The 25,495-nt window shown below is 38.4% G+C and overlaps 1 protein-coding gene across 6 annotated transcripts; it reads left to right on the plus strand.

The window, feature by feature from the left end:
- Window positions 1-415: 415 nt before the first annotated feature.
- LOC122164790 (cytochrome P450 27C1) lies at window positions 416-24,499 on the plus strand. 6 transcript variants are annotated; one of them, XM_042827083.1, is made up of 11 exons: window positions 416-506; window positions 4,286-4,373; window positions 5,070-5,280; window positions 9,254-9,444; window positions 11,330-11,529; window positions 13,548-13,757; window positions 15,540-15,703; window positions 18,072-18,238; window positions 19,032-19,110; window positions 19,742-19,945; window positions 22,221-24,499. In XM_042827083.1, the coding sequence occupies exons 3-11, from the start codon at window positions 5,203-5,205 to the stop codon at window positions 22,335-22,337; spliced, it is 1,410 nt and encodes a 469-aa protein (XP_042683017.1). In that variant the 5' UTR covers window positions 416-506; window positions 4,286-4,373; window positions 5,070-5,202; the 3' UTR covers window positions 22,338-24,499. The 6 variants fall into 6 exon arrangements, with proteins under 6 accessions (XP_042683017.1, XP_042683019.1, XP_042683018.1 ...); XM_042827085.1 differs by lacking the exon at window positions 416-506 and adding an exon at window positions 2,122-2,372; XM_042827084.1 differs by lacking the exon at window positions 416-506 and having other exon boundaries at window positions 2,787-4,373.
- Window positions 24,500-25,495: the final 996 nt, after the last annotated feature.

Raw genomic sequence — 25,495 nt, forward strand, 5'->3', positions numbered from 1 at the left:
ACACATCTACTGTGAAAGAGGCATGTGCTCCAACTCGTTTGGAGTAATAAGTGTCCAAGCTGACTGGTTACATAAAACAATTTTTTAAAATCAGCAGACTGCTGATTTTAGCACAAAAGTCATTGTTTAAATGTAAAGAACTGCATATTCAAGTTTCTGTTCAGTCTGATGAATACATGTTCTGCAAGATTGTGGAAGTAGGAGAAAATGTTTATCTTCCAAGTCACATAAACGTGTTTTGGTTGGCTAGAGCTGACGGCATAACTTCTTCTTTACGGTTCAGTGGGCTTACGTGGATTGGAACAGCAAGTTTTATGTTACAGCTGCTGCATTCACTGTTTTTCGTGGGAATTCCTTGTTTCTCTGACACTACTGGACTTCTGGTACCTGGAACAAATCTGTAATTGTATTTCTAAGGAAAAGGGAACCAGACAATACACATCCTTCCACAAGCTTAGCTTTTACCCTAGGTTGTGTGAAATCTGCTGCTGCTTGCTCAAGTGTAGGTAAGTTTCATTCTTTTTGTCTTTTCTAGTCTACTCTAGGAGACTTATTTCAGCCTTGTCTGTCTCTTGGAGTAAAATCTGGGTTTTACTGATTATGTTGATTATTTAACATGCTGTAGTTGGTTGGTCTGACCTCCATCTTGAATTCTGCTGTAGTAAGAATGCAAAGTGTGGTGGTAAAGCAGCAAACAGTGATGCATGCATTAATAACTCTTATTTGAAAGTCAAACAGAACCACACGATTATCATCTGGCACAGCAAAGAGAAGAAAATAGTGTAATTACATATTCAGTGCTGTGGTAACCCACACAATTGTTCACGTTCGTAAGTATTCCGTTCCTGGTTTTCACTGTTTAACCATGGAGTAATTTGGCTATTACAATTCCAAGCATTATTTTTCAATAGTTTAGCTAGAAAAACAAAACTGCGTTTGCATTGATAGGTTACTACATCATTACTGATAATAATCAGTGACCAGGGGAGGTTCAGGTTGGATGTCAGGAAGAGGTTCTTCACTGACAGCGTGGTCACACGTGGTGCTGTGACCGCTTCCAAGCTTACTGGAGCTCAAGAAGCGTCCCAGCAATTCTGTCAGACGTGGTCCTGTGGAGCCAGGAGTTGGACACGGTGATCCTTTGGGTCCCTTTGAACTCAGGATATTCTATGGCTTTTGTACAATGTTACTGTATAATAGTATTATTGTAAAAGTCCATCTGAACTTGTATCTAATAGCAGCTCTTCATTTCTACTCCGTTCAACAAACTTCCTAGAAACATCTATCATGTTCCAAATATATTCATAAGATAATGTTATAACTTTTTTATTTTATTGTAAATTACTTTGTGAGCCTTCTATTATTACAAGCTACAGTATGCAGGCCTCTTAGGCTTACTGGTACTATGTTTTTGCTGTCACAAGACTTCAGAGCTACTGGCTGCCTTGTATGCTGAGTGAAAATTATATTACTGTGGATGTCAGTCAAGTTGTGCCTGAAAAGAGCCCATTTTACAGATATGTGGAACTGCACTGTTAATTTTCCTTTAAATTTCTCTTCTGTTATAATCGAGAAAGTTGACATTTTAGTCATCATGGCAGTTCTGCGCTTTCTTCATTAATTTGCATTACACTCAACCACTGCCTCTAAGCAGATTCTTCAGTATTTTTATTTGGGGAGAAGTGGGTTAAGATATTATTTGTTAATTCCTAACCATTGAAATTACAAGACAGTAAGGAGATATGGAAGTATCTCACAGGCATGTCTTAGGTCTCTTTTATCAAATGCTTTCTGCCACATTCGTTCTGCCTTTTCTTTAAAAGCTGATAACATTATTCAAAAACAATCAAATTCATTGGCTTTTCCCTGCATTTTGTTTTGACGTTAATACGCGTGCATGTGAATAATGGGAGAACCTTTCTTAGACTTCCTAATGTTGAGCATAATCTTTAAACGATTAAAAAGTCTATCCAGGTGGCAGAGATACATAGGTGTTTGTTTTTCATTTCCTAAAACTAGATTTATTATGATAAACTTGATAGCAGGCAGTCACGGAATGATAGAATGATGTTATATATTTATGGTATTATATATTATATATTGTATGCAAGTTCTATGGTTTAGTCTCTTTTGAAGTGAATAGAGTACGATTAGTGTTCTCTTCAGCTCTGCTGTAACTGAAATTGCATTTTCTCTGTCTACCTATTTTAAATACAGTGTGTTTCAGACTTTTTTTTTTACGAACACACAAGAGAAGTGAAGCATGAAAATGAGCTAAACTGCTTAGATGTGTGAGCAGAAGTGTGGATTTACAGTGTAGTTCCTATGCTTGGACTACTGCCACCTCTAGAAACTCCTCTGAGAAAAAATAGGTACAGTTCTGATGAAGTTCTTAGAGAACAAAGCTTCTGAAACTCTTTTTCAAGTAGGCTGGCTACAAAAACTCTCTTATAATTGATTTTGTGAGGAAGAGGTAATTCATTGTGAAATAAAGGGTAGGGGGAGGGAAGTGCCCAAATATGGAATTAACTACAAAAACATACAAGCAGAGAAAGCCAGTGCCAGCTGCAAGATTGAAGCCCTACAGTATGTAGAATATCTGAGTTTCTTACTAGCCGTATGAATAGAGGCAGATGCTTTTTGTGATATTAATGGTGTGAGGCTGATATAAAATACTTACCGTATTAAAAGATGTGAGAAGCAGTTTCAGGAGGAGCCTATATTCTCTCCATCAGTCTAGAGATTAGAACATGAAGATCAACTTTTAATGCTGGTGAGCTACTGCATAAACTTGAAAACAAAATTCACTTCCCAGTTTCTAGTACTGATCTTAATTTATTTTAAAAATTCTGTTGTAACCTTTAATATGTATGGCTATGGAGTTATACCAGTGTTCCTGGCAAAGTGAATTCATGCTGTTTTCATTTTATTTGTTGGCATTCAATCTGAGGACATCATCAGTTATTCAATAGCTTTAAATATTTTAGATACTGTTCTTAGAATATTGCCAATGCAATCTAGGTGATTTAGTTTGGAGTGTCCTTTCCATTCTGTAGGTCTACTGTCCATCTTCCTGTTCTTTTTAACTCCTCCTACAGCTCTCTTAGTGCATCTACTATTTGCTTTAAGAGGTATTCTCTGTTTTTATAATTTTGTTTTTTTTTTTTTCTTCTCCACTGTTCGTAAGCAAGACACAGATTTACCTTTCGATAGTACAAGTCAGAACAAGTTTATCATCACATCTACCTGATTTTATTTTTTATTTTTCCCCAGAACCATTTATTTTATAATTGTCTCCCAAACCATCTTTAGGCAAACGTTAAAGAAATAACATAGCTACAGCAGGCATAAACGTAGACAGTAAAGGGAAACTACAAAGGTAATCTAGAATGTGATACACCCAGACTGTGCCCAACAGATGCTTATTAAATCTGCTCTTACACAGTTAGTGAGAGCAATTGCATAACCTTATGAGGTAGCTTGGCAGTCTGAAATGTGAGAGAACCCAGAGATATGAGGTAGCAAGGCTATCTGAAAATCTATCCAAGACACTTGTAGCTGCAAACTAAGCCTATTGTTTCTTTTCTTCTGATACGCGTTTTAACAGAAGATGTACACATCTGTATGCTGTTGTCATGCTTCTGGCAGTCATCTTTACCAAATGATGTAACTCCATCGCCTCTATTTATCATTTTTAAAAGCTTCTGATTTTTTTATGTTGCTTTTCTCTGGACTTTTTAAACATAACGAAGTCTATTTTAAAGGTGCTAATTTAGCTTAAACAAGTGCATACTTTATAGATGCTATTTATCCTGTGCATTTTATTTCTGGAACATATAATGCTGTGCTTACAAAGGGTGATGTCTAACAGGACATAGTCTTTATTCTCAGTGATAAAATCAAGCATGTGCACAAATCTTAATTGGTTTGTGACCCCAAATACAAATGTACAAAAACAGAGAATATAAGGAAAAACAAAGACAAATAACTTTGAAGCTCGCTGAACATAGTCATGACTAAATTGCTGGTAAAGTAAGTTCTAGAAACGTGGATCTTGCCTTTTACTTTCCTCTGTCTTCTGGTTTTACCAGAGCTTCTGATCCACTTGTAACTGAGCTGGATCTCTTGCACACCTTTTCTGAAGCTAATGAGGTTTTTACAGAATATTACAAATACTTCCATGAGCATATAGAAATGGGTATGAAGGTAGAACAAGGGTCTTTGAAATTGTGTGAAACAAGCTGGTCTACAGGCTGGAGCTCAAGTTCTCTGTGTGTGATTACAGACCTGTGCAGCTGAATTGAGGAAAAGCTGAGGTGACCATTGCAAGTAGTTGGAAAGCACTGGATATTTTCTACAAAAGTTGACACAAGGTACATCGTTTCACAAACATACCTCTCTGTAATAGAAATAACATCTCTGGTTGCTGTAACTTACAGGAATGTAAGCTTGTAGTATTGCAGTGGGAAAACCATTGCTGTTTTCTGTGGATGTAGCAGTGTTTCTGTATATATGTTCTTGGATGACAAATGATACTGAGAGAACTTCTCACAGAAAATACTGTTTTCTAACATATGGGAGGGTGGGGGGAAGGAGAAGATAAGAAGGTGAGTTTGGGGCCTTTGTAATGAAGGAGAAAGTTGGGATAACCCACATGTGAGATTTTGCCAAAGCAATTGGGGAAAGAGGAAAAAAGTAAACTTGGACTGCATGCTTAATGGGCAAACTTATCTGATTTGAATTATACGAAATAATAGGTTAGTTCTATTCAAGTCTCATCCCAGACCCACCCCCCTTTTCCAGCCCTAGGGGAGGGAGCGTTAAATAATGGTCTGTGTAAACTGATGCTCATGCAGTAAGAGTTTGGAGTAGTGCTGCTTGTACAAGTTAAAGCAGGCAGCGAAGAAAGAACAACCAAATAAAAAGCAGCTGCAGGGGGGGGGAAATAATAAAAGTGGACCTTCCTGAAATTAAGACATGTCTTTCCTGACGAGAGTTCTGACCACGAAATGCAAGCAGACACTTGAATCCGAGAGGACTTACTTCCAGCACGCGCTTTTTGTCAGCAGGTTTCACCAGGCGCCCGTGCCGTCGGGCAGTCAGTCCCTGGAGGTGCGGAGCGGCGCGGGGAACAAAGCGGCGAGGCCGGGGGAGCTGCTGGAGCCCTCGCCGCAGCTGGGCAGGGTGAAGAGTTTGCACGAAATGCCCGGACCCAACACCCTCTACAATCTCTATGAGTTCTTCTGGAAGGACGGCTTCGGCCGCATTCATGAGATCCAGGTACGACTCGGTCGGCTCTTTCGGGCTTTATTCACGCCGGATTACCGAACTTTTCCTTCTCTCCCCTCGCAAAATGTTGCCTAATCGCCGCGTTACCGCATCGCCGCGTTCCTGCTGTTACGAAAGAGCCGAGGCGAGGAGGTCCCCGTTCGGTTCCGCGTCCCTCAGCTCTGGACGTTTAGCACTTTTTGTTTCGGGTTCTGCGGGCATCGCCTTCTGCAGTTCCCCTTAGACGTGCGGGCGGCCGCTTCGCAGGCGCACCCAGGCTTTCGACTCTTCCCCTTTTTGGGGGGGCTTTTAGCTGTGTGCCATAGGCTCTGAAAGGGAAAAGGAAGCACCTCTGGAGCACGGTTGCCGCAAAGACTCGCGCTTCCCCCGCTCGCTTGTTTTTGGCGGCGGAGCTGGGAAACGAGGCTTTTCCTGCAGCCTGGAGGCGAGGCCGTGCCGCGGCTGAGGTGCCTCAGCCCTCAGGGGCTTCTGCTCATCCTTCACCTCAGCCCGGCGTCACCCTGTTGTGCCCAGAGACCATTTTTCCTCCCCGCCCCTCGCTTCTACCCTGGCCTCTCCTTACGTAAATATACTTCGGCTCTACAGGTCCCCTGAGGGGGCGGTGGATGCGCCTGGCCCCCAGCAGCTGCGGAGGGGCCGCCCGCAGGGCCCTCCCCTCCGCGGGAGGCGGGCGGTTTGAAACCTTCCCCCGAAGGGGCCGTGGAGGGGGAACCAACGGTTCGCGCTCCCAACCCCTGCCCGCGCCCCCTCCTCTGGCGGCCCCAGCGGCGCGCGCGGGCGGGGAGGCGGGAAGCGGGGCGTGATGGCGGCGGGAGCTGCCTGAGGGAGGGAGGCACAGAGACACCGAGAGTCCCCTCGGGTCCTCCTCAGAGAGCGCGGCCGCTGTCACCTGGCGTGAGGGTGGGAGGGTAGGGGCGGAGGGGTGACCCCTTGGTTTGGCACTTCGGTCTCACCCCTCGTGAGGGGGCAGCGTGGGCTGGGCGTGCGAGCCCCTTAGTCCAGCTTTGGAAACCAGCAGGAATAGAGCTTAAAGAACCTGGAAACCGGGAGCTTGAAAGGAGCTGGAAATAAAGGAGATTGGGGAACAAAAAGTCAAACGCGTTCCTTAGTTTTGACTGCAGTGTGTTTATCACTTGGATCTCTAAAAAGAAGTGTCAGTCTGCCCTGTGATCTGAGCTGTTGGTGAATTAATAGCTTAATTACTTAACAACAGTTATGTGCAGATTAAACTTAATTGTATCTGCGGAAGGTTTTTTTTTTTTTTTTTTTTTTTTTTTTTTTGTCATACTGCGTTTCTTATTTCCATTGCTGCTGTGGTAGTGCCCAGTTTGTGAGGCACTCTCCATATGCCGTCGAGTCAAAAAATACCTTGCATGTTGAATTCAAGATTTCACTGTTGTAAATACGAAAGCTGAAACATTCAAAAGCATCAAAGTTTTGGAATGGATATAAAAATAGGTAAACAGTGTATGCTCTGAACCAGAAAACCTCTTCACCGAATGTTATTCACAGAGAAGAAAGCAGGAGGAAGGATGAGGAGGAGCTGTAAAGCGATGCTGGTTTTTATTCTGCATTGAGCCTCAGCAATCACTTTGCAAATCACAGATGGCCTGTTTGCATACATGCTGCATGCAAGCAGGCATTAGCCGGCTTAATAACAGTCTGTTAAATTTAACAATACAGTGAACATCAGGAATGAATTAATTTGAAACCCTTTGGTAACCAGCAGAGCTACTTAAGCAGTATCCTTTGGTGTGCAGCAATGCTCATAGGCTATATGCAGGAGGGGTGGGGAAAGCTGGGCTCTTCACAAAGGAGGTTCTGTTCTCTGTAACATGATTCCAGTCAGTCCTGGCCAAAGCAGCAATGCTTACAGCAATTATGATAAAGGGAATGTATTCCTAATTTGACAGGATCAGATCTTGTGTCTCATCAGTACTGTTTGAGTATAAAGGAAATAAAGGAGAGAGGAAAGGGTTTGGATGCTTACAGAATTTATGACATATGGAAGAATGTATGGTGTGAGAGTGGTATGTGAGTCATTAAACTGCAATATTTTTAAGGTCTGGAATGAGAGAAAGAAAACCTGTGTTGTGATAGAAAATATGGAAGAGAAATTCCAGGCATTTCTTTAAACATCAGGTTAATACTGAACACCATTCTGCTGAAAGCAAGAGAAGGCCAAAAACCTTGTCGATTTCTGTTTGAGAACAGATATTTCATTTATTTGGTTGAACGGCTTGATACTCGATTTGTTCTCTGTTCAAGTTCAATCTCTTATGTCACCCTCACAATCAGTGGAAAAACCAGACAGTTCTATTACAAAATTTGATGAGCTTAACATTCTGAGATTGGTATTTCCCCCCTGTGTTCCCCTCACACCACTGCCTTTTCCTTGCACCATTTGTGCCACAACATGCCTACCTTAAAGACTCATGGTCTCAGTCCTCTCCATGCTCAGCTTCAATATCCCTTGAAATTCCTCTGGGGCAAGAGCTGCTTTGGGTTTTGGGAGTGCTTGTTATTTATACGTTGGTCTGCATGTATGTTTGGTTAACAGGAGACCAAGCAGGAGTGGTCATGGTTGAGTTCCTACTGCAGCACTTCCTTTGTCAGACTGGCAAATGTGTGCATCTAGTTTGAATCAAGATGCTGATCTTTGAAAATGGGAAGAATATATTTGTAGGAGATGTAACTGCTTGTTGAAACTTGACTGAAATTGGCCAGTGTGTTTCAGAAGTAGTTAAGTGGAGACTGGCAGAGACCACAGTTGCACAACTCTTGTTTTGTTTGGAAAGTAGGCAAAAAGAACTACATTTTTATAGGCACTTGGTATCGTATGGTAGAAAGTGATTCATGTGTCTTAAATTTACTTTTGGCAATTGAACATTTCATCTCTCTGAGCAATACTGATTAAAACATCTCATGAATTAGTCTTGGTCAACACTGGACTTTCACTAACTTCAGTGTACTGAACTTGTTTGATTTATAACCAACACAACTCTGCAAGCAGATGTCTTTATATTAGATGAAAGTAATGTGTCAAACTTTGGGCAGTTTAACTTATTTTGCTGCTTCAAACAGAAGTAAGACCTTTAAGATCTTAAACAGTCTTAAATTTAAGTCCCTGTATGGTTTCAACTGTTCCTTTGCAGACTTTTTTTTCCCTCGAATGATGTTGAACCTCTGTTCCAAATGAGTTCCTGGGAGTTGTTTCATTTCACAACATTGGAATTAAATTTGTTGAACATAATCATTAAATTTCCTCAGACAGTGATGCATCACTTCATGTTTAATGGCCTGTTGCTCGCCTCCAGCTTGAATCATACAACTCATGAATCAACCACTAAACAAACTTCTCTGCTGGAATAATCCTTCAACGTTTTCTTCCTTTTTCAGAATTAATCTATGTCATCAATTTGCTGCTCATGAATGTGTCCCAAAATGTAGGGTTATTTTATTGGGCTGTTACATAGTTGCTATCCTAGTTTAGATGGAAGAAAGTATAAACGTTTCCTTGTAAACTGCTGCAGTATGTACATTAAAGGCATTAAAAGTGAATTATGGTATCTCTCTATTATACTTTCAAATTCACATACTGCCTTGTTTTTTTTTCTTTTTTCTTTTTTTTTTCCCCAGATATTCTAATGTATTTGATCTGAAGATAAATGTGTTTTTAAACATGCCCTATGTCCTTCCATCTTTTCGATAGTTTATTTCACCAGTGATTTTGTGCCTTAGAGCTGAATGTTCAGTCAGTGTGACCCCTGTATTTTCCTTATGGATTTTTCCCAGTAATACTTCGATGCTTTCTTGTGATGTTTCAAACCATCCCATGACTAAAAAGCTAGAAGTCAAGTCCTAGGTGTGATAAGTTGACTCACTCTGTGACAGATTGTCAGCTTCCTTCTCAGTTTCCTTAGTAATATTTTACTTCTCTTTCTCTTTGTTGGTGACGTTGTAGCAAAAACACACTCAGGAATATGGAAAGATCTTCAAGTCTCACTTTGGTCCCCAGTTTGTTGTATCCATTGCAGATCGAGATATGGTTGCTCAAGTGCTCCGGTCAGAAGGTAGAGCACCACAGAGAGCTAACATGGAATCGTGGCAGGAATACAGAGACTTAAGAGGAAGAGCTACAGGACTAATCTCAGCGTGAGTTCTGTTATGTGTTCATTTCTAAGTTTTGTTGGAAAAATTGAATCGCTTTTCTAAGGACTGTACAGGTCATCTGAGAATTCAGGCTTTCCTGTAGATATCCATATGGTTAGCCGGGGGAGGAGGGAATTAATTTTTAGTGACTTGGGTGTCCTGGTGGACGACAGGTTGGCCATGAGCCAGCAGTGTGCCCTTGTGGCCAAAAAGGCCAATGGCTTACTAGGGTGCATTAAAAAGAGCGTGTCCAGCAGGTCGAAGGAGGTGATCCTCCCCCTCTACTCTGCCCTGGTAAGACCTCATCTGGAGTACTGTGTCCAGTTCTGGGCTCCCCAGTACAAAAAAGACAAGGATCTCTTGGAAAGAGTCCAGCGGAGGGCCACGAAGATGGTGAAGGGCCTGGAGCATCTCTCCTACGAGGAAAGGCTGAGTGAACTGGGTCTGTTCAGCCTTGAGAAAAGGAGACTGAGAGGGGACCTGATCCAGGTCTATAAATATCTAAGGTGTGGGGGGCAGAATGGCGAGGCCAGACTGTTTTCAGTGGTGAGTGGAGACAGGACAAGGGGAAACGGCTGGAAACTGCAGCATAGGAAGTTCCGCGCAAATATGCGCAAGAACTTCTTTACAGTGAGGTGACGGAGCACTGGAACAGGCTGCCCAGGGAGGTGGTGGAGTCTCCTTCTGTGGAGATGTTCAAGACCTGCCTGGATGCCTACCTGCGCGACCTGCTGTAGGGAACCTGCTTTGGCAGGGGGGTTGGACTCGATGATCTCTGGAGGTCCCTTCCAACCCCTACAATTCTGTGATTCTGTGATTCTGTGACTTCTACATTATGCTGTAAAATTTCAGGAAGTTGATCGTGATGCATAGTTTGACAGTGGAATGAGCGACCTTGTGCAATAACATTTGTGGGTATTGGTTATCTGGACGCAGTATATAGGAGCAGGGCACACTGGCTTTGGCATAGCACTGCACAAACATGCTTTTACTGCTTCAAATCCAAATGACTGTATCCAGTTGGCAGCATGTTGTGTGGATGCTGGTTTGGGTTCACTTTATTGTTTATCAAAGTTCTCTCTCATTGGATTAAAGCAGAGAAGTCGCTGCATTGTAAATCCATACTGAAGTGCATCCCTATGCAGGTATATGTTTGTGTGCAGCTAGACTGTAGAAAAGATATCCATCTTTAAAGCTTTAATAAACTGACAGTGAATGTGTGGGTGTGTGGTTAGCTGCCACAGGGAGCAGCCCACAGTCGGCACTGAGATGGCTTGTTTATTTAGAGGGAAACAGTTTTCCTGAGCCACGGCCAGTCTATTTCTTACATGGTGACAAAAGGCAATATGGATTGCACTGCAGAGTCAAGCCAGCAGTTCCTTGATATTTTGTGTAAGAAGAGCTTAAACTGAGACATTCAGAAAGTGTCTCCAAAGAGACACTAAAGACGTTCAATTTTGCTGCTGGCCAGTAAGCTTCTGTACCTTACAGCAGCGTTTCTCAAGGTGAACGAATTTCTTGGGAATACACTGCAATTTAAAGTAACTGTCACTAAAGACAATTAGCTGTCTTTTGAAGGAACTGAAAGACATCTTTGCAATCACTGTTTCCAGTCGCTTTGCTTATAGCAAGCGTGCAGATGTTACAATTCAAAATTCAAGAAGATTTCAATACATACCTCAGCTAAAGGAAAGCTTGCAAATCTACAGTAAGTATGAAGTAAAAATGTAGGCACAAAATACTGAGAATGTTATACCTCCATTGTTTTCATTTCACTACTTGATTTTTCTTATCAAAAACATAAATGATCATCATGACAGCTTTTACCGAGCTAGAGGTTGTTAGGAATAATTTTGTATAGATGTTATTAATGTTTTTTTTTTTCTAGAGAGGGGGAACAGTGGCTAAAAATGAGAAGTGTACTGAGGCAAAAAATTCTGAAACCCAAAGATGTGGCGATTTACTCTGGAGGAGTCAATGAAGTTATCACAGATTTAATTAAAAGAATCTACACCCTCAGAAGTCAAGAGGAAGATGGGGAAACGGTGACCAATGTTAATAATCTTTTCTTCAAGTACTCAATGGAAGGTAAGTTTTGGCTGAGTAACACCCATGAAGAAGAGTTAATGCAAAGCAACGTGGTTGCATTTAGCTATTTTTGTCATAAGTTACTGTTACCTTATTGTGATTAATGGGGACTGTGATATTTTGTGTCCATATGCATCTCTCCCAGCTTGAGGAAATGGATATTGGTAGAATTGATTTGTACAATCCAAAGAGATACTTTGTATTAAGTAACATTTACTGTGGAAACGCTGATATATAGGCAAAATGTATGGTGAGGGCCCTGACCGCTTTCCAGTGTTCCTTGTTTCTATCTACCTCTCAAGAACAGAAGTGTAAACCTTCTCTCAGTTTGAATTCTAAGATGTGTCAGTTTAATACACCACTGGCCGAATTACAGGTGGGCAATCACGGCGTGATCTATCTAAATTCTCTTCACTGTATATTGAGAGAAAAGACACTGTTTTTCCCTGCCTACAACACACCAAGGGTGACATTGTTATGCTTGCCTTAGAATAACCTGGCACTTGCAAACAGTAGAGAGATGATGTTGTGCTAGACTGAACTTCAGCCTGAGCTAGTATGGGATTTTGTGTTTTCTTTCAGAGATCTAATGGTGGGATGGGTTTCACGTATTCCTTTAACTGACTTCATGTGATCTGATCTCATTATATGTTACACCTTTAAAAAACACAGGCACTCTGCAGACATGCAGCTGAAGAGCTTGAGTTTTGCAAAAACTTTCAAATTGCTCAAGATGCTGCATCAAATATCTGTCTGTTTGGCAAAAATAATTGAAATCTGTTCTACATCAGTAATGTCTACAATGGTATTCAACTAAGTTACAAATTTTATGAGATTTTAAACTGAGCTTAAAGATTCACTTCAACTTGTAGGTTAAAGTTCCTCACATTCTTTTAGCTTTTCATTTATTATGTGCCTGACACACATGGTTTATTTCTTATATCAACTGCATTTTTGACTTCACTCACTGTCAATTGTTCAGGGAAGCCAATATGTCAGATTTAAAAAAAAAAAAAAAAAAAGCCTATCTAAACAATAAAAGAATGCATGTGAACTGGCAGTTGTTGAAAGATGCCTGGGAGAAATAAAAGGCTTATCAAAATATCTCCAGAGGGAGGAAAGTTAAGGAAGGAAAAGTATGTGAAAATAACCAGATTCAGCAATTATTTTTGTCAGAAAAGAATAAATATGAAGGAGAAAAAAAAAAAAAAAAAAAACAAAAAAAAAAAAAAAAAAAAAAAGCAGAAACAGAAGTAAATGGAAATTGCTGAAAATTTCTGTATCTCTCTGTATATTCTTGAGGATTCATGGGGTCTTTGTTGGAGGGCAGAACAGAAGTTAAGCATCGTGCTTATTGTACCTATTAATAATAAGAAAGATGGGGGCGAAAAAGACTTTGAATGGCAATCACTACAATACTGCAAAAATTCAAGTGAGAAAATCATAGTAAATTGTGAACAGCAGTCAGTCCTGTCATTCGCAGTGCTGTCTGACAGCTGCTGTTTTTCAGGGCCAAGTGGAATATATTTATATGTTGTGCAGTGAAATCACTGTAGTGCAGTATGTGCTCGTTATCTGTTCATGTGTACTAATTATCCATTTACTACTAGCTTATCAGGATCACGAAAGGCACTACTAGAAATTCCTGCATTATCACCAGTTGCCAGAAATATCTTTGGACTTACATCTCCCTACGTGTTCAGAGGAGAGTCTATCAGGCTTAGAATTTGTGGTACAGTGGGAAAAACAGCAAACATGCTGGAGGGCTGCTCTGCTTCTTCTGTGATTCCTGAATATCTTCTCATGCTAAATATTATTACAGAAAGAAATGGCTATTGTGTCAATATCTAGCTAGGATTTTTTAAAAAATATTTTAATATTTCATTCACTTCCAGCTGCAGTGAGAATAACTACGAGTTTTTTGAAGGTAGTTCGATTGTGTTAGAATTCAAATTCCTCAGCTTATTAATGTGTGTATATGCAAGTGAATAGCAAATTCTTTGATCTCGTATGTGCAGGTGTGGCTACTATTCTGTATGAATGCAGGTTGGGCTGCCTGGAAAACAACGTCCCACAACAGACCGTTGAATATATCGAGGCTCTGGAGTTGATGTTCAGTATGTTTAAGACCACAATGTATGCAGGTGCCATTCCCAGGTGGCTTCGTCCATTTATTCCAAAACCCTGGAGAGAGTTCTGCAGATCCTGGGATGGACTCTTCAAATTTAGTAAGATTTAATAGTAGAAAAAGTTTCACTGTATTTCTGCAGGTGCTTTGTGTGTTTGAACAGGACTTAATAAATTTCTCTTCTGCAGTTTAAAGGAGGCAGAAGAAATGCTGTGATAATACAACAAAACTCCATCTGAAATACTAAATAATTGTTAGAGTAATACCTATGGAGAAATTGAACAAAATGTTTAGGCTATATATCAAGAAATTCCTGATATTAGTTGGATCTGTATAGAATGTAAGAGTAAGCTTTGTATTGAATAATTTTTCGAGAAAATGTATTGTTTAAAAAGAATTAATGTTTCTAGTGTGCTTTAAATATATCCCTATGTTACCATGTTTTTTTCTTTTATTTGTCTTCATCTGTTTCAGTACTCTGTCTTCACTCAAGCTCTGAGTTCTCTGCAAATGTTTTACCTTAAGCCACTCAAATTTTGATGAAGATAATTACTTTTGTTGACTTCAGCAAGATTTCATTCAGGCACTCTGAATGATGGCCACTAAAACTGACTAGAAATTAAAAAAAAAAAAAAAAAGTGAATTCATTGTGAAGTGTGTGTATATACATGTATGTAAGCACAGAAGCTGGCATAGAAATATACTGCTGTACTGCAGTATGTTTTTTTGTAAATAAAATGTTCTTTGCAGCTTGGTTCATAAAGTTGCAGTCATCTTAATTAAGAAAAGAGGAGTTATCCTTGTAACATACTGTCTTATTCTGCAGCATTTAAAACACCTGAGCCCTCTTTCTGTCTCTAATGTTAGGAAGCTGCATGCATCTTTGTATTTGTTTTATTAACAGTATTTGCCTTGGTATGTCTGTGTAGATTACCTTGAGAGCAGATTCTTGGGTTTCTTCATTTTTGATCTGCCTGCATGTACTGAGCAGTACTACAGTAAGCATCAGGGGATCTTTTTAATGCATGGGTGCGTTTTCTGTAAAAGAGTTGTTCCCTTTTGTTGGTTAAAACCAACATCAGATTTTAGCTTTATCCCTAGAGCAGAAATGAATCTGCTCTTGAGGAATTTGTTCCGTGCAAAATTTGTTATGCAGCTTCTTCCTTTAAGTTCTTTGTGAAAGAGGAATTGAACAGTAAAACTCACTGTGATGTGTGCATTTGTGTGGTTTTGTAAGGGAGTAAGTTGATTCATGTCCTTTTGTAAGCTCATGCTGTGAGACATTCACTTCCAGAGGAGTTTTCTCCTTTGAAGCACTTGTTTCACTGAAGATGCTGTTTGTAGCCAAGTATGTATGGGAATATGGGTAAAATAATTCAGGAGTTACCATTCACTGAATTTTTTCAGTTTTTGTTATTGCTTGATGCCCCTCATCTTTGTCTTTGTTGTGATTCAGTTCTGTAGTTTTGACCTCCAAGTTGCTGCTAACATCATGAAACAGCTGCTGTATGTTGAGCTGCAGCATCATTCTGCACAGTTTGCCACTTCTTGCAGTCATCAGAAAACAAGCCACTTCAGTGGGCATAGAACTCAACCTTGAGCTTCCTCTGCCCCCAGTCAGAATCTGCATCTTGTGTCCTTTCCCCGTGCTAAGTGTTCTCATGCTGTGAGCTAGGTTGTTTCTGCCAGTTCAGGCTTTCCTCACTGTGAGTCCCCAAGGAGACCTGCACCACTAACTGCTCTTTTATCTTTGTACCTAGAAAATAGATAAAAACGTTTTATCTGTTTGGGGCTATATAGCAGAAGAAAGAACTGTCTTTACTGAACTGAAACAAAAGAGAAATAAAAACAGAAGCTTAACAATTTTTTTTGAATCCCAAAGGTCAAATTCATGTTGACAACAAACTGAAGTCTATTCAGTCTCAACTGGATCAAGGAGAAGAAGTGAATGGTGGGCTACTTACGTACCTCCTCGTGAGTAAGGAGCTTACTTTGGAGGAGATCTATGCCAATATGACTGAAATGCTTCTGGCAGGAGTGGACACAGTAAGCTTGCTATCACTTTTCTTGTGCACGCTGTACCTTTCACATCTTCCTTTAGGAGTACGAGGGTGGGGTGGGAAGGTATACTGTTTTTAAGGGCATTATTTCTGGTACGTTTATATCATTATATCTTTCACGTGACAGAAGAGTAACAAAGTCAATGAAGTTCTTTTCTAGCTGCAGTTTACAGGATCCCACCAGTTCCACAGTTTGTTAGATGGACAAAATGGCACTTGTCTTCACATTCACTTCGAATTTTATACGTTTTCTTTTTGTGCTTTGGAGCTCAGATTGGTGTCTGTGCTTTTTTAGGTAGACCACAGTACAAAGACTGACACAAGTTAGTGTGAATAATTGATCAGTAAACTCACATGTAGGATTTGGTAAAGGATTTTTCATGTATGGGTTGCAGCCAACTGGTACACTCATTTTGGATCAGACGCCTCGTTTCTGCTGAAATCCATAAGGCCAGCACTGATGTAGGAAGGTGTGAATTCACTTTTTCTCTTTTTTTGTACTGGTAAGTTTCAATCAGACTGAGACAAAGAGCTCTGCAGATGGGAGTCAGTATTACTGAGGCTGGAGTACAAGGTATGTTACATTAATAAAAAAACATTTGGGTGTGCCAAGCTAGACTGAGCGGTGCATTTGTCCTCTTGAGTATTTGAAGAAACTTTAAGGTCAAGTATGTGTATTCCCTTTCTCTCTGCCCTGTTATGGGGAATCAATGTATTAGCTTCAGCATGACAGTGAGAATATAAAGGTAAAAGCTTATTGTATTATATATGCAGTGCATGTGGTGTTTTATGGAATATCAATGAACAATGTTACTGTAAAATACTGTAAACACATTAAAAAGAAAGAATTTAATAAGGTACTATATTGGATTGTGCTTAATAGCCTTAAGGTAAAAAAGATTAAGTAGAAATGTAACTTTCAAAGCTTTCTTTAAAGAAAAAGCTTTATAATTGGATGCAGATTTTTTTTGGTTTAAGAAAGTTTATGAGGTTTCTAAGGAAAACAAAACAAAAAAACCAACCCAATAGTAATACGTTTGAGTTGTTCCAAAATAAAGAGCATATGTAATGCTTATTTATATGTTGAAGACTGATCTGTTGGTTAGATATCCCAAGGATTTATGAGTTTAAAGAGCTTTTTGATGTCTGGCTCTTAAGTAAAACACAGTTACTTATTCATTTTCTGGTCTTTCAGATTCTTAATTTTCCATTTCTAGTGTGTAAGGAAGTTCTCATTACATTAAAAGGACAGCATTCAAATACATGCCAGTGAGAATTTCTGTTCCTATTGAACCCAGTTTTCTCAGCTGGCAGCAATCATTCTGTGAGAGGACAATGCTTGTGATTTCCTCATTTCTTAGTACAAGGCAGAAATGAAGGGAACTTTTTTTTCCAATGTTCTGCTGTCATTTCAGTGCTCCTTTTGTCACAGAAACTGGAGGGTTAGAAGATTATAAAAGCTTTCAACAAAATCGTAAGGCAGCTTTTGGCTGCAGGGCATTTTGGCTGTCCCTAGAATTTTTAAGTGGTTATGAAGAAGCTGGGAACCTGGGAAGAGACTTTTTACATCACAGGAAGTTTTGACAGAATTGCCAGTTGCTCTGAGCTCTTACAAGAATAGGATAGGGTTGTATTTTAGCAAGGGGTGATCAAGTCGCTCAGTATTACAAGGAGAAGTAAGTTTCTGAGAATTTCTTTTAGTGTTACATCCCAGTTCAAACTTCGGACATTAAAGGTCCCCTTTATGATGAATGTGCGTTCTGAATTTATCTTAAATGCAAGCCCAAAATAAAACATTTCCAGAACTTCAGGTGGGAATTTTCAAGATGTAGAAGACACTTGTGGTATGGCACTATTTACTGTGGTAATAGCAGTTGTGTTTTCTGGATGGTGTGAACAGACTATTCTGTGCTTAAAATTGGTTGGTAGTGTTTTGAGCAGTATTCTCTTAGCCTGTTTCCCATTAAATTTTTAGTTAGGTGGAAAGGTGGAACACTGAAAACAGTTAATTTGATCTGTTGCTGTTTAGAGTGTGCTGATGTTTCAATATTGTTTATGTAGTTGTGTTTGCGTTTGTTTTTTCTGTTGATATTTAACACTTTACTAGGAAAATATCAGCATGGATTGTTTTGATATGCAGAGGATTTTTAGGTGCAAAAAGACTGGTGGGGGTGGTGAAGCCTGACAACATCCCATGGAATCCAGATGTTAGTCATTGCCAGTCTGTTTTATAACTGCAAACACACACGCGCACACACAAAAAAACCCCCACACAGCTGAAAATTCATTGCTTTACTTGACTTGAAGCTTTAATCTACTCCTGTTGGATTTGATGGTAGTGATTTCTTTCTTAGACTTCTTTTACTTTGTCCTGGGCAATATATATGTTGGCAAAGCACCCTGAGGTTCAACAACGTGTTTATGAGGAAATCATAGATAAGCTGGGGAAAGACCAAGCTCCTGTTGCTCGTGATGTTCCCAAATTGCCTTTGATTAGAGCTGTGCTGAAGGAGACTTTGAGGTAAGGGTTTTATCAACTGTTGATTAAGAAAAGTAATTTCATGTGGCTGTAAGGAATTTTGAGTCCGTGTTAATATTTATGTTAGTATTTACTGCTGTTTTCTCCTTCTGCTTTTACTTACTGTGGCAGTATTGTGTCCAAGGATACCCAGGCAATGAGATAAGATAGTTTGCATAGTTGTTAAATACCTTTCCAGTTTAGTAAAAGTAGTATTGAATATTTAGGACATGTCTGTTAAGATAACTGAAAACTTGAGATTTGCATTTCATTATTCTGCATGTAGGACTGTAGCAACCTACTCCCCTCAACCCCCTGCACTACGAAGTGGTACTTTGCAGTGCCACTACAGCCAATTTAAGCTTCTTGCCTTAAATTGAAGGCATGTGACACAACTGTTTGGGTTTTTTTTTTTTTTTACATTTATACCAAATGCTCATAGCGAGGTGAGAGAAGTAAGAGGATTTTGCACAATGCATCAACGAGCATTTTCCAGCAATCTGTATTGTAAAAAATACCTGCAGCTTGAACAACTGCTTGTGTATTTGCACATATGTGTAGCAATCATATAGGGCAAACAGCTCAACTTCTAGTTACTTGTGATTAACTTCTCTTTAGTATTAATGATATTCTCACAAATGCTTCAGGGTCTTTTAATCTCCAAGGTTATCAGTACGTTTAAAAAAAAAAAACCAAAAAACTCTTTGTCCTCTGAATTGTATATTGTATTGGAAACCGAATGCTTGAAGTTGTATTAATTACTGCTCTTGAAAGACTTTTAAATATTTGTCTCTAGGTTATATCCTGTATTGCCAGGAAATGGAAGAGTGACCCAGAAAGACTTGATTGTTGGAGGATACTTAATACCTAAAGGGGTAGGTATTGTTCTGTAGGTTCTGTTGCAGTTTTCTGGAGAGAACTCCAGTGGTGCACTGGAACGGGTTGCCCAGAGAGGTTGTGGATGCCCCATCCCTGGATGTAGCTCTGCAGGATGTAGCAGCTAGAGGTTTGTGACCCTGCACACATAGCAGACGGGTTGAAACTCGGCGATCTTTGAGGCCCTTACCAACCCAGGCCGTTCTGTGATTCTCAGTTCAATTTCTGTATATGAGATGTGATCTATTACAGTTACTTGCACTTCATTAATTTAAAATAACCAACCTAGAGCATTAAGGATAAAATACTAGTATAATGTTTGTGTATCTGACAAAAAGATGACTTTATAGTTGACCTGTTGCCATTATTTTTTTCAGACTTGGTTCCTCACCCACTTATTGTTTAACTTCTAACTTTTCTTGATAGTCTGCAGGTAGAGAGTTGATAATGCCTCTCTGAAATGTTAGGATTTAATTTAAAAGAAAAAGCGTTTCATTATTTTTGTTAGTTTTCTAGTACTTTGCCCACGTATTTCCGTTGTTGAAAGATCTGAATTTACTTACTTACAAACGTTTTCTTTTTTAATGCACGTTGGAGTTGGTTAAATACAAATAACGTTTCCTTCTTTAGACGCAGCTGGCACTCTGTCATTATACTACTTCATACAGTGAAGAGAATTTTCCAATGGCCAATGAGTTCCGGCCCGAGCGTTGGCTGCGGAAAGATAATTTGGACAGGGTTGACAATTTTGGTTCCATCCCCTTTGGTTATGGCATTCGAAGTTGTATTGGAAAAAGAGTTGCGGAACTGGAAATTCATCTTGCACTGATTCAGGTTAGAAATGTGGGACCGCATTACAGGAAGAAAAATATATTGCTATGGTTCTTTTTTTTTTCTATGTACCGTTTCTCAATATGTTATTGTGCACAAAAGTATTGTGTTGGAGTGTTGTCAAACACTCATCCTTCAAAAGAGATTGCGAATGATAATGCTTGAAGTGTAGCATACTAGTTAAACTGCACTGCAGATGAAAAATTCTTTATAGTGAACTGAAGTGAAAATAAATGTAAGATTATTCAGGAAATGTATGGGTTTAGCACAGAAGGTTTTCTTATTTTAAGCAAAATGAAAAATTTCCCTAATGTATATTAGGATAGTTACCTGCTCAGCTGCAGTACTTTGCAATACACTCAATACTTAAGAGCTGAAAATGTTTTTTATATCCTTTTTCTGAACATTGTGTTATTACAGTGAAATCAAATTACTGAGTTCTCTGTATTCCATGTTTTCTGTCCTTTCTCCTTCCTTCTTCTAACTGTACCATCATTTTATATACAGGTTAACATAATGCAAAGTACATTTGAATATTTGTAGCTTTTCTAACAGCTGCTGCACTTCTCTTGTCATTTACAAGGCTCCCTTTAACTCAAATATTGAGACAAATTGTGCATCATAACACAAGGATTTAGAAGCTATCTGGAGTTACTTAGCCATAATGGTAGTTAGACGTGATATCTATTCAAAGCACAACTTGATTAAATTTGCCTTTAAAATTTCCTCAGGTAAATATCTAGAGCAAGCTCAATAAAAAATAGCATCTATCTTTTGGAACTCAGAGTGAAATAAGTCTCGGGACTGAATAAAGAAAAACACAGTTGCAGCTTTTTGAACAAGAGGATCAAGGAAGTTGTAAAGATCTTTGTTTTGTTTTCTGGAAAGAAAGCAGAACAAAATACCACGTGATCTATTTACAAGCACAGAAATACCAAAGTTGTTCAAAAATAGAAACACATGAAGCATGAAGGTGACAAATGAGAATTTCTTAGATAGTTCTCAATTCTTTTCTTGATTTGGTTATTTATCTAGTGCCGTGGATTTAGAGGAAGTCATATTTTCTAACATCAGAAAATATTTCTTACATGTCCTATGTATTGTTCTTGCAAGTAAATTAATAATTTTTTTTCCCCAGATGGACGTACCTATAAAATACATGCAGAGCTGGTTGAAAAAAAATAGCTGGAGGCAGTAGTTGTCCAAAAAGAAAAAAAAAAAAAATGCTGTTAAACTGAGAAAATGCTGTATTCAAATTCTGTAAGAGACTGTCTTGCATTTAGTTTAGGCTGGTATTTTCACTAACAGTGTAAAATATGAGTTAAAAAGATGACTCTGCATTGCATTTTAAAGACAGTACAGTCAAATTGGAAGAAGGGAAGGATATTAAGAATGAAAGGCCTGAAAAACAAGAAAATTCAACTTGTCATCTACAGTTAAAATGTACTTTATATATATGAAAGTAATGCATTGTTTCATGTTCTTATTGTGAGAGGGCTGAGAGAAGATAGCTTGATTTCTAGGAGAAGAAGCTGAGAAGGCTACAGTATTTCCTTTGTAAAAGTTGCAATACTTCTGGTAGATATATTTCATATTCAACTTCAAAACTAAGGTGGGCTAAATGTCTTGAAGTTTGTTTTAGCCCACTATTTCTGTGATTTTTGTTTCAAAAAAAGAGATGAGTTTTTGCTTCTCTCACTTTCATTAAGTGTATGGGAACGAAAGTTGTAATGCACAGAGAGCCTTTGTGGTTGAATTGTACTGGTTCTACTCGGGAGAGATTTTTGTATCCTACTTCTTGATTATTATGATTATGGTGCACCAGATTGTCCCTGACTCAGGTTTTGTTTTTTGTTCATTTGTTTTATAGTTGCATATACTGATTTATAGTAAAACAAAAAATTCATGAGAGGAAGGCTCACAAGATTTGAAAGATACTTCAGTTTCTTTGAAAGCTCGGATGGTTTAACCTAATCTTGTTGAAATTCTCCAGAAAGAGCTGATCTCAGTTTTGGTTTCTTTTGTTGATTTCATTGTAATTTTTTTTTGAGAGAGTCTTCTTTAATCAGAGGACGAAGATTTTAAGCTATTATCTTTGCACCATTTGTTTCTCTTGTGTAAGGATCACAGTACTCAGGCTGTGTAGGAGAGGAAGATGAAACTGACAGCTGAGATACTGCTTGTGACAGTCTCTTACATTTTCTTTTCCCAAGTTTTCATCTATTCTTCATCTGTGATTTTGCAGGTTTTCTAATATTTGCCTTATTTGTCTTTACAGTTGCTTCAGAATTTTGAGATTAAAATTTCTCCCAAAACTGAACCAGTTCAGGCCAAAACCCACGGACTTCTGACTCCTGGAGGCTCCATCAATGTGAGATTTTCTGACAGAAAGTGAGACTGAGATATTTTGGAAATACTTGTGTGACTTTCAGGGGAACAGGCTTGCATCTAATGGACGTTTGATCGTAACATGCTTTCTGGTTTGTAGGTTCTTTACAATATGACCAAGTATTATGTTCTGCCTTATACCTAACAGCACATAACAAAAGTTACCTCTCTTGTAATTGAAAATTACATGTTTGAAAATACATGCTAAACAGTTCCTTCTTGCACTGGCATTCTCCTACTTGTATTTCAAATTGTAGCAGCACGTGCATTGGAAAAAAAAAAAAAAAAAAAAAAGTAAAACTCAGACATGCTTTTGTCATTCGGTGATTTTATTACACTATTTTATAGTAAAAGTCAGTTATTCTTGTGAGTTATTAGAGAGCAAAAGAATTGTTATCTGGTATTAGCTGCATTTAGGAGTTTGTGTCTTTGTTTTTTGTCCTCCAAGTGTGTTCTTTAAAAATTTCTGCGTAACGTTAAAAATGAGGTGATTTTCTCTTGTCTGTAAAAAAAACATTTACATTACATGTATTTAAAATATTAACACAGTAATATGAAATGTAAGGACTGAAAAATATACAATTTGCATCAATGTTAGTCTCAAAATTCAGAAACAATTTACAGTTTATCTCAAATACAGCATCCATAAAATATTACCATATGATTTCCTTAAAAAAAAAAAACAACAACAACAACAAAACCATGAAATTTAAACAATCCATTGTAGAGTTGTGAACGTAGACATTGTCTTATCACCGAAGAAAAGCTGAGTGGATTAGCACAAGCCACTTTCACTGTTCTAACTATTATTATGCCAAAATCATCTGTAAATAAGAAAAATGAAAAAGTTGTTACATTTTTATCATTTAATGGAAATACTATTGAATATCTTCACAGTTCTTCAACAGTAAGAACTGGAAACTTCCCATTGTAGTGTGCTGAGCTCATAGACAGGTGCGCGTGCTATAGGATGGGAATGTGACTACTGAGGTATTTGAAGGCTTTTAATTTTTTTTTTCCTGGTGTCCAATATGAAGTGTGGGCAACAGAAATATTTTTGTTTTTGCTTTATTTTTTTCTGTAACAGCTAACAGAAATGAGATTTCAGTCTTCAGATGAATTCTCATGTCTCTGTACACTAACCTTACGTTCTCTTTCTGAGAGAAACCTTATACCTTGGGACCATGTTGTGCCTTCAGCAACACTCAAACCTGCCTATCCTAACATGATATTATCTATATGATAACGTATAGCTAACTGTTTACATGTCAGGCTTTGACTGTTGCTTGTGAGGCAGTTTACATACTGATAATCATAGATATTCAGATGTGCCAAGATAAAAGTTGTGCCACTCGGTATTTAAAATGACATTTTTCTATTCACATCTGACTGTAAAATGGCAAAGGTAAGTTATGAATGAAATAATATGCTTCAGTTAAAATGGTATACATGAGATTTTATGTAGCTAACCATTACAGTCATATTTTTTTGTTGTGCTTTGGTTAGTTTTTGTAGTATGTTTTCAAGGTCTTGACGGAAGAAAAATATTCCTTTAAAATAATAATAGTCAACAGAATTGATTTGGTCTGCAGGAAGATGAAATGTTTACATGACTTCAAAATGTCAGCACTGCATTGAGCACATACATGTAGGTGTGCACTACAGCATAAGCAGGTAATCTCTGGAAGTTGTTCTTTTCTTGAATGAGCTGGCATTCTGATGACGATTTTTTTTTTTTTTTTTTTTTTCCCTCCAGGAATTCACATTATTTCCATTTATTTTCTGTTCCATTTTTATTTCTAATATGAAGTAAAATGGAGAGTATTTGCCAGAGCCAACTGGCATCTAAAGGGGATGTTTTTTGCAAAGGTTTGTGCAGTTAATGAGTTGAATATTTGTCTTCATAACTGCCATTTTATGTTGACCTGAGGACCAAAGCCCCAAACCCTAAATCTAGATATTGATTCCTTATAGGGTCTTTCTTTTTTTTGCATTATCATAACATTTTTGAAGCACCAACCATTGCTAGGTAGCAGTATTTTCTGCTTGATACCAGTTCCTAACTAATGCATCACTGTAAAAGAGGAAAGAAGCATTCTAAAGTGCTCTTTAAAGGATTTCAGTATTCTCATGAAAACCTGTAATTCGTGTTAACAGAGCATCTATCCATGTAAGTTGTCTTTTTTTTTTCTTTTTTTTTTTTTTTTACTTAATAAAGTATTTATACAGAATATGTAAGTTCTGGTTCTTATTTTATTGCTCATTATAATTGCGTTTTTCTTTAGTAGCCTGAAGTTTTTAACTTCCTAGATAGAACTGAAAGGTTCGTTATTGCATGGGAAATTGCTTTTTCAGCTAGAAAAGAGGGGGATTAATATGAGAATTAAAGGTGTATAGTGACCCAGTTGAAGGAGTGTTATATAAGAAGTACTGCCATATTGGAGGAAAGGTGCTGGCAAAGTTGCATAAGTAATGTGGACTGCTCATAATGTCATATTTTGATTAATGATTAATGCTTAATACAAAGGAGAGTGTAAATGATATAAACATTGGAGGAAAAAATAGGGAAAAACAGCATAGGACATACTAATACTAAAGATGGGATGGAATTCAATAGAAAAATGTGTTTTTAGGGAAAAAGATTTATCTGAGGAGGTCCTCAGTTGAAAATGAAGTGTGTAGACATGGCTATGAATTGTAAGTATGTTGAAATGATGGAAAATGTGGCCTAGAAGGTACCAGAGAACATGACTGGTAGAGATTAGGAAAAAAAGTATGTGAGACTGCATCTGGCATGCTGTGTACAGTTTGATTGTTTGTTCAAGAATTGCGGAGTTTGAGTTGAATAGGTAATGTGGCTACCAGGGTTCTCAGGTTAATAAAGAAAGTTTCTGTGTGTGGAGAAAGGGTTATATTTATCATGCGTTTCACTCTGCCCTCCTGTGGTTTAAACAGACCAGAACATAAGCTTGCAGATCCAACCCTGGCACATCTGAAGGCTATGTGACTACAGGCTTATTAGTACTTGTTTCTTTGGGCATGAATCTGTTCTAGCTTGATTACACACTTTCCAATTGGATTTGATAGGAGATAAAGGAGCCATGGATATCTGCTAGCAATTAAATTTTTTTTGAAAAATTCCTTTGGGCAATTCAGAGTGAAAAT

Source organism: Centrocercus urophasianus, unplaced genomic scaffold, assembly GCF_019232065.1.
Source record: "Centrocercus urophasianus isolate 14NV4802_14NV808 unplaced genomic scaffold, USGS_Curo_1.0 seq_28, whole genome shotgun sequence".
NCBI classification, from domain to species: domain Eukaryota; kingdom Metazoa; phylum Chordata; class Aves; order Galliformes; family Phasianidae; genus Centrocercus; species Centrocercus urophasianus.

Bases quoted from the DNA above. Each gene is read 5' to 3' on its own strand.
- LOC122164790 (XM_042827082.1), top strand. From the start codon at position 4,978: ATGTCTTTCCTGACGAGAGTTCTGACCACGAAATGCAAGCAGACACTT. The intron at 9,445-11,329 runs GTGAGTTCTGTT...TTTTTTTTCTAG, and splicing joins GCTACAGGACTAATCTCAGC to AGAGGGGGAACAGTGGCTAA. The intron at 19,111-19,741 runs GTAGGTATTGTT...TTCCTTCTTTAG, and splicing joins GATACTTAATACCTAAAGGG to ACGCAGCTGGCACTCTGTCA.